The sequence below is a fragment of the Amia ocellicauda genome, chromosome 4 (genome assembly GCF_036373705.1).
Source record: "Amia ocellicauda isolate fAmiCal2 chromosome 4, fAmiCal2.hap1, whole genome shotgun sequence".
NCBI lineage: Eukaryota > Metazoa > Chordata > Actinopteri > Amiiformes > Amiidae > Amia > Amia ocellicauda.
Window position 1 is genome coordinate 4570001 of NC_089853.1, and position 14679 is coordinate 4584679.

General features: G+C 40.4%; 1 protein-coding gene across 5 annotated transcripts in view; it reads right to left on the reverse strand.

Annotated features, from left to right (window-relative positions):
- Positions 1-657: 657 nt before the first annotated feature.
- Positions 658-14679, reverse strand: part of ano1a (anoctamin 1, calcium activated chloride channel a) — a 36575-nt gene continuing 22553 nt past the window's right edge. For all 5 annotated transcript variants that reach the window (XM_066700580.1, XM_066700578.1, XM_066700582.1 and 2 more), the window contains 11 exons: positions 13048-13122; positions 12385-12586; positions 11943-12054; positions 11778-11835; positions 11475-11575; positions 11037-11179; positions 7381-7533; positions 6771-6823; positions 5037-5221; positions 4528-4633; positions 658-4215 (listed from right to left, as the gene is read on the reverse strand). In XM_066700580.1, coding sequence (XP_066556677.1) covers positions 3934-4215; positions 4528-4633; positions 5037-5221; positions 6771-6823; positions 7381-7533; positions 11037-11179; positions 11475-11575; positions 11778-11835; positions 11943-12054; positions 12385-12586; positions 13048-13122 — 1470 coding nt within the window. In that variant the 3' untranslated portion in view covers positions 658-3933. The remainder of the gene's footprint in view (positions 4216-4527; positions 4634-5036; positions 5222-6770; positions 6824-7380; positions 7534-11036; positions 11180-11474; positions 11576-11777; positions 11836-11942; positions 12055-12384; positions 12587-13047; positions 13123-14679) is intronic.

A 14679-nucleotide genomic window follows, 5' to 3' on the forward strand; every position in this document is an offset into this window, starting at 1 on the left:
TTTCCTATTTGTAGTGGAGATGAGTGGTACCCGGTGGGGTCTTCTGCTGTTGTAGCCCATCCGCCTCAAGGTTGTACGTGTTGTGGCTTCACAAATGCTTTGCTGCATACCTCGGTTGTACCGAGTGGTTATTTCAGTCAAAGTTGCTCTTCTATCAGCTTGAATCAGTCGGCCCATTCTCCTCTGAGCTCTAGCATCAACAAGGCATTTTCACCCACAGGACTGCCGCATACTGGATGTTTTTCCCTTTTCACACCATTCTTTGTAAACCCTAGAAATGGTTGTGCGTGAAAATCCCAGTAACTGAGCAGATTGTGAAATACTCAGACCGGCCTGTCTGGCACCAACAACCATGCCACGCTCAAAATTGCTTAAATCACCTTTCTTTCCCATTCAGACATTCAGTTTGGAGTTCAGGAGATTGTCTTGACCACACCCCTAAATGCATTGAAGCAACTGCCATGTGATTGGTTGATTAGATAATTGCATTAATGATAAATTGAACAGGTGTTCCTAATAATCCTTTAGGTGAGTGTATACTGAACGAGTTGTCTGTATATGCATTGTATAGAAGTACGATGTCTTTGTCTACGGTCTACCTCAGGACCTTGTATTTAATTGTACCTACATTAAAAAACAATACACTTTCAAAATAAATACTACATGTGAAGTTTATTTTTCATTAATCATTTCACATAATATCAGAAAGATCTCTATACAGGTACAACTTCATATTTTAGATACAATACAAAATATATTGCCATTAAAGTTCTAATTTCTTTGCTAGTGACCAATACAATAGATATCATATAAAAGAGCTCCAGTCATGACATCCACCAGAGCAATGCAAGCAAAAACAATAACAGTCAACGAAACCAGGATTTACTGTCAGTAAATAAAGGTAAATGTAAACTTTATTAAGATGGTGTCAAAAGATGTGATGTAGTCACGGTATATAATAGCACTGATTACACAATATCAACTTTGGTGCGAATTTAAATGTTATTATATCAAGTTTTTTTTTTTTTTTTTTTTACTCTTGAACACTTTCTTCCCAAACAACAACAAAAAAACATTTAATTGAAATCAAGAATAGAACATTATTGGGTATTCCTTAGGTATTAGATGTGTAGTGTGTATACATACCTCCAATTAAAAATATAAATCAGGCCAACATACCTTTTAGGCAAAATACTTTTTTGAGTAACTCTCCTTCTGCAAAGCGATACTCAATTGAAGTACACGCTGTCAGGTAGTGGCAGACTAACACACACCAGCAGTTCTCATAAAGAGGAGGATCGGTCTATCGAGGGACGTTTATGGTGAATCGTGTCCAAACCTTCAGCGTTTCCATTTCACAGGAAACACAAGTCGAAGAAACTGGAATGCAGTGAAAGACGTGTAAATGTAACCCTCTTCAGTATAGTTAGTATACTTTGGCATATTATCCATCTGAAATATGTGAAATGAATAGGATTATGGATTTAGAGAGTGAAAGCCTCAAGTGAAAATAATACAAATATTTATTTAAGAATTAATGTAGGTAATAGTGCACTAGATTACTAGATTCACCTGCCATTTCCCTTTTTTAATCCTTATATTGCTTTCATGGTTTTCGTAATGGTTGTTATTAGTAGTAGTAGTAACTTACATCTTTTTCTTCTTCCGATCACAACACGCTAGGCAAACTTAAAAAGGCATAACTTCCAATGTTATTGAAAGTCAAGTCAATTGTTCCAAAGAGGAGCTCATTTTAATTAACATCCTCGGAGGGAGAAGGGTGTTAAAAATACATATCCTCCAATTTAAACACATCAGTAGAGACTATAGCTTTTGGTAGCAGAACAGATAGCATCATGCAAGAGAGTTAAATAACTTAAGCATCATGTATATCACTTTCTACCAAAACGCTTTTTCGCATTTTGAAACATGAAAATGTACAAAAAGTCAATTTAAAACTCTCTATATAAAACTACCTAGTATTTGTATTAAACAAGGTTTAAAAAAAAAAATACTAAAAATAAATTAAGCTACTTATCCCAACTATATTCTCCTGCCATGCTTAAAAAAAAGTAAGCTTTTTTGTTACTTTTTCTTTTTCTTTTGCAGAAGCTAAATCTATAGATTTCTATATTTTACGACACCTACTGTCAGTGATATGCCATACGCTATAGCTTAAATCGTAGTGATTGGCTTGTAGGATGTCAAGTGGTGTAAATCACCTTACACAAGTGTACAATAGCTTCTGCTTGACAATCTCACACACACACACACACACATATATATATACATATAAATAATTAAACCATTTAGCCACTGCTGGTAATTCAATAAAATACAATCTATGCCTGACAAATGCTTCATTCTAAAATATAACTGGTTTTAGAAACAGGGTCCCTAGGGGAGAGTGATTCGGGTTTTTGAAACGTGAGAATGGACCTCGTTTGTAATGGCTGCCAAGAATAGTCATACAAAAGTGAGATGTGTATAAATTAACATAAAGCTGAGAGGACTGTTAAAGTAATATAACTTCATGCACAATTCATAGTTTTTTACCTAACAGGTATTGTTTTATTTATTGATTTATTTAAAGTTTGTTTTAAGATTAGTTTGTCCTGAGATATGTAAATTCGTTCAAAGCCGTCTTTAATACGCACTTCTGAATCACACCATAAATCAGGTACTGTCAAACGTCTGACTTTCAAACTCATTGCATTGTGGGTGTTCGTGCAACCCGCTGTTGAGTATACAATGCATTGATCGTTCCTTCAGTTAATTGTGTTCTGTAATTAAGGAGCTGCACCCAAGACCTGGGATAGAATGGACTAGGGCTCATTTTAGACGAATTCTGCACAGTGTTCATTTTGAATACATTTTCCAGCTTATTATAAAACCAGCCTCGTCCAGGTGAAATGACGAATTAGCCAGATGCAGATATTCCTTTTCATTTCAGGGAATCACTTAAGGCATATTCATAAAATGTCAAATGATATCCACTCTACCAAAACCAACACATTTTATTTTTTTGTTTTGCTTGAAAATTAATGTATTGATGAAATGATGACTGTAGAGTTAAGACTGAGTGATCGGCTCAGTGGAGAGTAAGATTTCAATGCTAAGAATATGGAGAACCCTACATCACAGACATCACTTACTATTGTTACTCAGAATCGATCGCTCTGATGTGGACGAGCAATAGGACAGTTCAGCTCACTCACAATACTGTGCACAAGGTTTAGAAAGTCAATTCAAGGCCAAATTCAAACCCATCAGATCCATTTTACAAGTTTCACAAATGAACTATAATGATCTCTGTGAACCACATTTCTGACATGGTTAAAGGAAATGCATGTTTTGACAACATTTTATAAGGTTAAATAGTCTTTAATATAATAAGCTGCTGGTGTATGTATAGGCTTGTTATTTTTGAAGATAAAAACAAATCCAAAAACAATTTCAATATCCTGATTACAAGTAACCCACAATTAGCATTCGGACCGATTAAAACAACAAAACAGTTTTTCTGTAATTCGCTAAGAAAGTTAGCCCCTCACCTGGAAATAACCTCCTCTGGGTGAAAGTGCCTCAATCGTACAACCACTTAAACATGTGTTACGTAAACTTCAACTGTATAGAAAGTAATAACAATGGACTTGTTAAACATAAAACTAACATACAAAAAAACAATTTCCCTGCATTGAATTGTTTGTGCAAAAGGAAAAAAGACCTCTGTTCAGAATGTGGTCCTCCACATTGGCAAGATCGCCGCCGCAAAGTGACCGAACTGAGCCGGCGGTCGCACGGTTTGAAACATGACGCGCCAACCGCGACACTCGCCCCCCGCAGCCCCGTCTTCTCTCGTGGCCATCATTCTGTGGAATGCCCGGACATAGATCGACACAGAGACACAGACACGAAGCAGCAGCTCCCGCTTCAGACGCCGCCCTCGCAGTCCAGGTGCTGGGAGTGCAGGGAGCCGGAGCTGCCCTTGTGGTTGCGCGACCGGGAGATGGGACTGTGCGTGTTGCAGTTCTCCGTGCTCTTGGCCTCCTTGCCCCGCGCCACCAACGTCTCCAGCATCTGCAGCTTGCCTTGCTCCTCCTTCAGGAACAGTTCCACCATCAGGATCTTCTCCTTCTGGATCTGCTGGCTGATATCCTTGGGAATGTCTGGGATCAGCCAGTCCACAAAGTCACTCATGATCATCACCACGTTCTGGAGACAGAGAATCAATACATCACTGTTTAGTGGGTCCGGTTAATACAGATAAGTTAGTTGAGAGCTCGGGTGAGATGAAAACCCAAAGACTGCCCTCCGAGACAAGAACGCTCCTCTCCTGGTCTAGAGGAAAGAGCTGGAGGATTGGTCGGATTTTAAGTATAAATAACCTCCTTGATTACGAGTCACACACGGGTATCCATTATAAATGTCTGACCACTTATTTATTTTATTGAATTCATGGTTGTGAATGAACGCCACTCAAGACTGAAACCCTGGAGGAGAGAAAGGAGAGAGACCAACGCTGACCTGGAAGACTATGACGAATGCGAGCCGGGCGGCCAACACGGCCCAGAACTCTTTGGTGACATCATATGGGTTTGGAGACCACGGAGGCTCCCTGTAGTCTTTGTATCTGTAGCGGAATGAAAAACAAGCAATAACGTCATGCTTTACGTTGTTTTTTCTCACATCACTGTGATGCTTAAATGTGCTAAATCACAAAAACAATACACCACCGCTAATCAGCTACTACTACAAGGTTGTATTTCTGGAGAATATAACATTCAGACGTGGAAAGGGATTTGTGGAAGTCCTCCGAATCTCAAAGGGTGGATTTGAAGTCAGAACAAGCTGTAACAATAGCACTGATTTGAAAAATGGTATCTAGTGTATAAGAAAATAGATTAAAAAAAAAACTAAAAATATTCCTATGACATAGACACAATGAGGCACTGATTTCTGAACATGCAGACATTAAACATGTAAAGCCAAGATTGAGAAAGTGCTGTGAAGTTATGAAGTGGGAGGCAATATACCTGCACACTTCCACCTTGTAGCCCAGGTACATGGGATCGTGCGGGTCGGTTCCTTCCTGGAAGTGGCTGACATTGAAGTAGGACAGAGTGTGGTTGACAAATCCATGCATGGTGCCATCTGGACTATACATGTACTGGTACACCAGACGTGGAATGAAGTCGGACGTGAATGAGATCACAAATGCCTGGCCAGTCAAAATGAATAATGTCGTTCATGAAAAACAATACAAATAAGGCAACCTCAGCAATATAGTAAGGGCTTTCTACAACTGTTCTCACACTTGAGAAAGATACACAGCCTCCCGTTAGTCTCAGACAAACATGAAACCAAACCCGCCCTGATCAGTTTAATCTGGAAATTAGGAATTTCTTACAGCTACTTTTTTGGGAATATCTGTAGTCAAGACTACACAGCAACGTTTTAACACTTTAAGAAATGGAAATGAACTGCAGGAAGCATGAGGAATGGGAATATAACAATTTGTGAAGGCGCACAATTGTCTAAATCATGCACATGCGGAGGAAAATGATTTTGCCGAACCCTAAACCGTAATCTGTCACTAAAAGCACAAACGCTGGCACTCGTGTTAAAGAGGGGGCAACACTGCCACAAGCTATTATTGTATTAGGAGCCGTTCATTTTTAACTGACATTCTTTATGCAAGATAAATAATTGAAAATAGGAGTTTTCCTGCTGGGAATTGCTTCACTGTTCTCACCCCGCACTGCGTGTTTTTTATGTCTGGACTCAGTCTTGTGCAGCACTGGCAGTCTAACCCGGAGGCAGGTCGAGACAGTCTGACAGATCTGATTAGGGCGCTATTTATTGGTATGCGTTGGTAATGTTGTTCTTTCTAAAGCAAAGTCAAAAACAAGCACACCAACAAAATGGGTGGCTTAACCAAAGTCTGAATGTCAGTGAAACAATAATAAGAATGAAAAAATAAATGGTGCACTTAAAAACTCGAAGCACCTGGACTGGGATTTGTACAGGCTGAAACAATACAGCCCACAATACATTTTGGTTTCAATCTCAGGTTCCAGCGAAAATGCTTTCGGAAGTGCACTTGACTTCGTATTTATGGGCTGAAGACTGGCCAGCACGATGCGGTTTGTGCCCATGTAGGGCTCTCTTCGGCGTTTAAAGCAGAGATTTAGGTGAGTTTCCATGAAAACGAAGCGAGACTAATTGTTCCGTTTTACAAGGAGCTACAGAAAATGTGACTGTAAACTTCGCAGGACAGAGAGGCATTAATGGGAAGCTGCCAATCCCGACTCCAGCCTCACAAGCAAGAGTCATGGGAAAGAATCCAGCCTTGTGTGCAGCCAAGGACAAGGATAAAGCCTTCACAACACACGCCTCTATCACTAATTGTTCCCAATACAGAATATGAATACAAATGTCTTACGCATTAAAAGCGTATTTACGATTGTACTTATCTTCCGTGTACATTAAAAACTAAACTACATGACCAGAGATGTTTTGTAAGGTTTTGCTCATAGATATCCACTCTAATATGACCCTGATCTTTTTCAATACTTGTTATTAAATTAACCAAAGTAATAATTAGCAACACATACATTTTGTGACTGACACTCAATAACAGCTCCACTGAAGGGTTACATTTTGTGCATGCTACAATCCCCACTTAAAATTCCTACAGTCCGAGGTTTATTTATAATTGTGGAAACTCAATCTACTTCCATTCTTAACTTAAAAAGAGGGGCACTTACATTAACGATGACTGCGATTTTGCCAATTCCTCTGAGAAGGTTGTACCAGATACCTAAAACACGAGTGGAAAGAGCAGTTGACAGTTTTAGATTCCTCTCTCTTGTAATGAAAAGCCATGTTATGAAAAGGGATGGCCTTTAATTACCTCGGATTTAAGTTGGACACGGCCCTTCATATTTGCAAATCAATGTCACTATGTTGTGCTAAGCCATCACGTTTCATAGGTTATATTAATAGAAACAAAACAAAAACATCCTGCAAGGCTAACACTGGCCACTAGGTGATGCTACCCATTAAGTTCAGGATGGACAATGCTTGTAATATGTTAATTCTTGAAGGTCAATACAATACATTTATTCCATTTATTCCAATAGGCCACTGCTACAACCAGACCCTGTGTGATGAATTAAATATTAACCTCACTAGTGTCATCTTATTTTGTTTCAAATCTAAACTTAAGATTTACAGTCCCAAAGAAAACTGGGAACAACAATTACCAGAAGACCAGTAGCAACATATTTATTATGAACAGAAGTTGGTTCTTCAAAGCATCAGTAACACCATCTGAATGACTGATGTCAACCTCATCCCAAGGCATCGATTACCCACCAATATCTTTTGCTCTCGCGGCTACAGGTCTCCTGAGCTCTGCAACAAATTTTTTTGCATCCAGGCGGATCTCTATGATGTTGTTGAGCAGAGCAAACAAGGGCGCCAGCGGGAATGAAGCCACGAACAGGGTAACGAATCCAAACTGGATAACTACAAGGAGAGAGAGTTGTTTCAATCATTTAAAAAGTACAATTTTAGAACCTATTGTACTAAAAATACACCCTCCAGATAAATAATACATGCCACACTTCTGAACCTCCCCGTAAGCAGAGCCTCCACGGTCAGCTCTGATCGGCAGTTTGCACACTTTGACCGATTTTCTCTCAGTGACAGGATGTAGGCCTTTCAATGGAACTCCGATCGATTTCAAAATGAGCTGCTCATTTAAGCTCAAAATGGCTGAATAATGCTTCACCCAGCATGAGCACGACTCGGCTGTGCGAGGGGATTAAAGGAGGCACGGGGTGTGAGGTGTGTTTTTCGCACCATCAGGAAAACCAATCAGGCTGAACTGTCTCAGTCTCCCCTGACAGTCTGCCAGGAGCAGCCAGGGAGAGACGCAGTTTTCACTTACACCGTCAGACTTTGATCTGACACACAGCTGATGAGGGTAGGTTAACTGTGAGGTGCAAACAGCTGTGGGGAGAGTCCTGCCCGTCCGTCACCATCAGCTCCCCAAAATAGTGAAGTCTATTAATCTGTTCCTTTAGAAATATGAACACTGGGGAGCAAGGGCTTGTGTTCTCAGCAGGTTACTATCCAGAAAAAATTAGGGTCTTTCCTAGGAGTGTAAAGTATGCATCTTAGTTTCTTCTATTATACCTTTAGGACTCCAAGTGCTCAGTTTAGATTAATGTTAACGGCCATTGTGTCGTTAAAGCTGTGCCTAAAGACTTACTAAAAATACATAAAAGAACTTGATTGCAGTATAATTAGATCTATTTAGAGACTCCAAAAGATTAACCACATTCCCGTTTGAGATTCGGGAAACCCCCAGGAATTTAGATTTCCCCGAAGGATTGTATGAATAGTATTTTTTACAATTCACTTCTGACGATGGGCGGCCGAATGATTCATCGGAAGGAACAAGACAGCAGATTTGTTTGTATGTTCGTGTCACGTCCTCTTCATTTTTATGTTTTATTTTTTGAAATGCTGAAAGATATGCGCCTTATATCCACACAAAACACAAAACTCCCACGGTTTACACATGCCCTTTGCAGCAAGCTGCATGGTGTTTGGCCCGGATGGTGGAGTGTCATCTACTGACTCACCGGCAGAAAGACTAGCCTGGCCGAGCCCTGCACAGGTATTTAGATCCGATGAGATCAGACCCCGTTTTTTAAATGGCTGTGATGCTCTGGGTGTTTGAGGTTCACACTTATTCTTAGCCAACCGATGGACAACTCAGCTCTTTCTACTTCACAGGAACAAAGGATTCATATACAGTGACCTCATTGAAAAACTTGATAATTATAATATTAGTAGTAGTAGTAGTAGTAGTAGGTGTCACAAGAATTGAAATACACAATAAACTACACACTGGACTCCAGGAATAAACCTACTTTAAAAATGTTTTAGATCATAATCTTTTCTGCATGACCTCAGTCAATTTTTAAGTTCTGGTTGGAAGATGATGTCCATTAGGTTCCTGGAGTTTCATATCTGTTTCTGGATATTCCACTTTCAAATGCTCAAACATCTGTTTACAGAAATAAGGCCGTAGACCACTCATTCAATTGGAAAATAATGTATTATATACAAATATAAATAAAATCCTCTCTTATTGTATTGGAAGCTTGACTGCCTTGTGAAAATAGAGGAGAGAGGAGCCAAACACATTGGCTGTGACCAGTCTGGCTCTAGCGCCAATTCATCTGCCATTTCAAAGCAACGTCTTCATCCAGGAGCTCCGATTCACGCGTTGCACCGATCAGCAGTCGCGAAACATAATTAATTTTCTGCTGCTTCCAACACCCCGATGCCCACATACAGCGAGAAGGGGGGGGGGGGGGGGAACTGGCCCGTGGATTCAGGTTTCACTCAAAAATACAACCTTAGGCGTTTTGCCCACTAGCTCTGGTGTTCGTCTGCTTCAGACCGTGTGTTTCTGCCGGGGAACACATTGCTCTGGTACACCGTCTGATTTGTACATGAATGTAACCTTAGTGTTCGTAGAAAATGTGTTAATACTATATATTAGCCTTGATGCTGACTCCATCTGCAGACTGAGTTAAAACAGGACGCTTACTCAACAGCTCCATCGCAGACTAACGAGTCTTTCATGTGAGGGACAGAGAGCAGATTCAGGCTCCATATTGTATACAACCGCACACAAGATGGATGATCAAACCTTTTAAAACAGGGCATTAGGCTGGTTTTTCAACAGCGTTTCTTAGGAACACAAGGAGGGTGTGGGTGAAGATGGTGGTCCAGCTAGGAAGGCAGATAGGTGTAAAATATGTTGACCGTACAGCTGTGTGTCTGTCAAGTGTCTGACTTATAAAAATTTGAATATATTAATTCCTAAACACCTGTTGAAGTGAAACAATTATACATTCAGATGATTGTGTTGGCATTAGTTCAGTGTGCCCAAGTCTACCAGCAATCAACAATTTTTCATTTTTGTATTCTTTTTGCAGAACCCCTGCTTTTTTGTTAGCTATTTGCAACAACCAGGCAAAATTACTTTCGAAAATACAATTAGTAACCATTAAATCCTAACAAATATACCACAGTATCTTCCTTTACCTTTCACGTTAAGACGAACCTTAAAAAACACCCAGTTCATATTTACAAGAATCAATTCCCTGTAGTTCAGTTCAGGTCAGCAAATCAGCCGATGGCATGTGCTCAGCTAATCACAGCCGCCACCAGCTGCAATACGATCGTCCCCATAAATGCATCGCAGCTCCCCTTATGAATTTTTAATTGAGTAAATATAAAATCTAAATCAATTAAACCTACACTGACTGAAATAAACCTCCTACTGGCATCATAAATGTTACCACCTCAAAGGTTCTGGAATGCTTTAAAGCTTTCAATTGATTATCTTCAGACAAAATAAAAGATAAATGTTACCGCTCATGAAATCTCATGTCCGTTTATTTTAATGATCTAAAGGGCAATGGTGTCATCACGTGTGACACTGTACTTTTAATTCCTTATGATTACCTACCTAGAAATGCTACATTGAGCAATAAAAACCACAGTTTCTTTCCTTCTGCCAAGTCACTCTTTGCTTTTCTTACTGCTAATCTCAATTCCGTGCCTCAACGTGAGGTTGCCCAACCTGCTATTCTCCATTCCTCTGTGCTGAGCTGCACCAGAGGAGTGCACAGGTGCCACATACCTTGACAACAATCCTGAGCACTGTACTACTGGAGACGGCACGGCTGCACGCATGTCTGTCTATATTCTCCCCAGGCCTGCGATTACTTTTAATGTGCAACTCAATCCCGAGGTAGTAAAGCAGCCACGAATTAATCACTCCCAGAATGCACACAGTGTTCATGTTTATGAGCTCGACCCAAGCAAGAGCCGTCTCGATCTGGGTGTCTCTCAGGATCATTGGTGTCGGTTTCTTTCAGAACCAAAATAACTTTTTGGGGGTTTTTGTTTATAAGGTAGGGGGCTGAATGGCTTTCACTCACTCATTTCCATGTACTCTGGACTCAGCCCAGCAAAAGGTTCAAGGAAATAGTCCGTCTCGTATCGCTGCAGCTTCTTCTCCCGTTCCTCCTCCTGAAAAGATGGCCTCTTCGACTTGATGTATCTTATCAGCTTCTTCAGTTTACTGCAGAGAGAGATCACGACCACAAGGCGTTATCGGACATGCAGATGCCTGTATCTCAGGCAGATGCACTCAAGTTCAATTGTGGTTCCAGGAAGCCTCCCAACTGAGATCACAACATCTGTAGCGGTATCTAGTTGCATTTCAGTTATATGAAGAATGTAGCCACTTGAAACATATCCAGGCTGCAACTGGCATTATTTAATGAAGCATTAACCCCTGTCAGGTTGTGCCATTTCAAACAAACGAAACACAAGCCCTCGTCAGTGACAGTCGAGCGATTAGTGCCATTACTTACGGAATGCCGATCTCAAACAGGTTGTTCTGGATCAGCTGCTTTCCCAGCATGATGATACTGAGTTGAATACACAGCTCCATGAGACACCCTCCGTGCGCACACTAGCCAGTTTGAAAGAACAAACGGGTGTTTAATAAAGTCACATTTCTCCCAAGAACTGATCAACGTATTGCTATTTAGAATTAATTGAGCACAGTGCAAAATGTAAGGCATAGAAGTCAGTCTTTGGGTTTAACCAGGGCACTGAGGCATGCGTTTACTACTTTGTACAGGAATTACTTTTAATGAGCATTAGATTTGTACCTCTTCCATCCGGTAGGACTTATAGGCATATACATAGTTTCCTGGACGGCCAACAAGCCTATGGACAAAGAGACAAAACAAACAACAGCATTTTATTAATCAGCTAACAATGTGAGACAGTTCCAGTTTCATGATAAAACAAGAGGCTGAATGACCTTAACACACCTTCCTCTGAAGAAGGCGATGTAAATGATGGGAGTGAAGGCATTCACAAACTTGAGAATAAACGTCTTGAAGATCAACCTCTCTTCAAAGCTTTTGTCCGTCTTTGGGACCTCTACAAAAACCAAGAAAACAAGAACATTTGAGACCCTCGATTCTGCAAAAATGCAGACTTTTTAAGAATTATGAAAAAAAATACGATTTCAACATCGAGATGTCAACTAGAGATGGCTACCATTTTGATCACAATCGGCACAAGAGAGAATTGCACAGCCATTTCCTGACACATGCTGACGACAGGGAGGAATTTAGTTAGAAATTAAAGGGTTCTGGTTTGAGATTAATTCCCCCTTTCAGCAAAAATATCCTGAAGTAGGAAAATAAAAATTGAAGGTCTGGAGAAATGGCATCTGTAGAATTTCTCGAAGTCGAAGTCTGTATGTACCCAGCATGGTGAGCCGTCTCGCAATGACCCCGTACACCTCGTCGAGGATTAGGATGACCACCAGGTTGATGATGGCCGCTGTGGCCTTCACTGTGAGCCTCACGTTGGACCGGGTGATGGGATTGGAGCTCATAACCAGGGCCGCGTTCGTGGACACCCTGTAGAGAATCACTCCGAACACAATGGCAAAGGTGACACTGATCTGCAGGCAAGAAATGCAGGGACAGGAAGTGTGAACAAGCAAGGAGCACGTTGTCAGCACATACATAAGAACATAAAGTGTCCAATCGAGAGGAGCCCATTCGCCCCATCGTGCTCGTTTGTTGTCTATTAATAACTAAGTGATCAAGGATCCTATCCAGTCTGTTTTTGAATGATCCCAAATTGTCTCTTCAGCCACATCGCTGGGGAGTTTGTTCAGATTGTGACGCCTCTCTGTGTGAAGAAGTGTCTCCTGTTTTCTGACTTGAATGTCTTGCAGCCCAATTTCCATTTGTGTCCCCGGGTCCGTGTGTCCCTGCAGATCTGGAAAAGCTCCTCTGGTTTGACCTTACTATTTGTGTGCATGAACAGCTCTAGCTTGAATTATAATTAATTATACTGCCATCACTATGACAAATGATACAAAAGTGGTTAGAGAACACGATGTTGTGGAATTCTTACCATTAATAACATCAGGACGAGAATCGAAATGTACGCTGGCATTCTGTCCTTACAGGTCAGTTTCTCCTTTTCTGTCTGAGAGAGGACAAAACTTTAGGCTTTAAGAAAGTGCAGCTAAAAGCAGCAGCAATGTGATGATGGTTCGGATGGTGACGCTCCCATTTGAAACTTCAGTATCGTTCATAAAGGTTGAGGAATAGAGGTAGTTATCTGGGTCAGAACCCTTAATCAGAAGGGAACTGGTCCTTGTTTTTGCTTTCTGCCTGCGTCTCAGTACAGTAGTGGACCATTCCCACGCTTAATATGAAAAAGGTTTGCCAAGTCTGAATATTTGCACAACCTTCATTTATATAAAAATGACAGCACACAGTTACAGGAAAAAAATTATATGGTCATAAAATTATGTTTTTAAATTGTAAAGGCAATCAGGCAGAAGATGACCCTGAAAAATCTAACTTTTCAGGCTGTACGTATTCAAATGGATGAATCCTGAATTGTACATCTACATTGTGAAATGTAGCTATAAGCTTAAATATGAGCGATCTTGTTGAGAGATGCATGAAAATACATTTTTCTTCCACGTATGAAGATTCAAAGGGTGGGTCGCTACTGAAAGTTTTCCTACAAGATATTCAAAAGTATAAATTCAGAAGCCATGCGTGAAGCAGCAGAAATTGACTCAAAGACCTCTTCAACTGGCACAAGGCCATGGGCTGCTACAAACACACTGGGCTCGTAAGTGCAGCGTTTACAGCGATCACTAGTGAGATCTGAGTCTTGCATGCTCCTGGGGTGTTTTCACAGAGCGTGAAAATGTAAAAACAATTATTGGAATGAGTACAACAAGAATCTGAATAAAATGCAAACCAATAGCTTGCAGTCAAGTCCCTCTCAATTTACTTCAGCATTTGAATGTAAATTTGAATTAAATCTTAATAAATCAACAACACAACCTCCACATAAAATAAAGGGGTCAGCATCTTTAAAAGGTAAGGATACATGCTACTGGGGGGAGGACTTCCACAATGGACTGTTTTCATAAAACACATTTCCCTCCACACATTTGTGTTTGCAATGACGCAAGATTGATCAGGCTAAAGAATTTAGATGTATTTTGTAACATTAAGAGATATTTCCCTCCCCCTCCTCCCCCAGAAGAGTACAGTAAAGTTGGCGTGGCAGGAGATGTTTTTTGGGTCCATTGTGGGAAAAACTAAAACACATTGTGGATTATTCAAGGAGGAACAGGTAACATGCAGAAAAACAAAGGAACAAGCATTCAGTTAACACTAGGAACAAAACCACTTTGGTCAAGACACTGCACAACAACTACAAGTCAGAGCTGAAGAGATGAAAACAGTGCATTTCATAAAACGTGACAAGAAACGGGTTGTGAGAAAAAAGTGAAGTTGTAGAAAAGTGCAATTCAGGTTTTAATCAACAGGTGTGTCAAGGCCAAAATATGTTTTATGCTATGAATGAATAACATTTAGCTCGTCATGGTGCGACTTTCAGTCCCTGTACATGATTTAGTTTAGTTTGAATGTTACGTCTTTCAAGTCTTTGAACCCTTTACATCCCAAAATACCAACATATGGTCATTAATGTAATGTAAGTCAATAAACCGACACC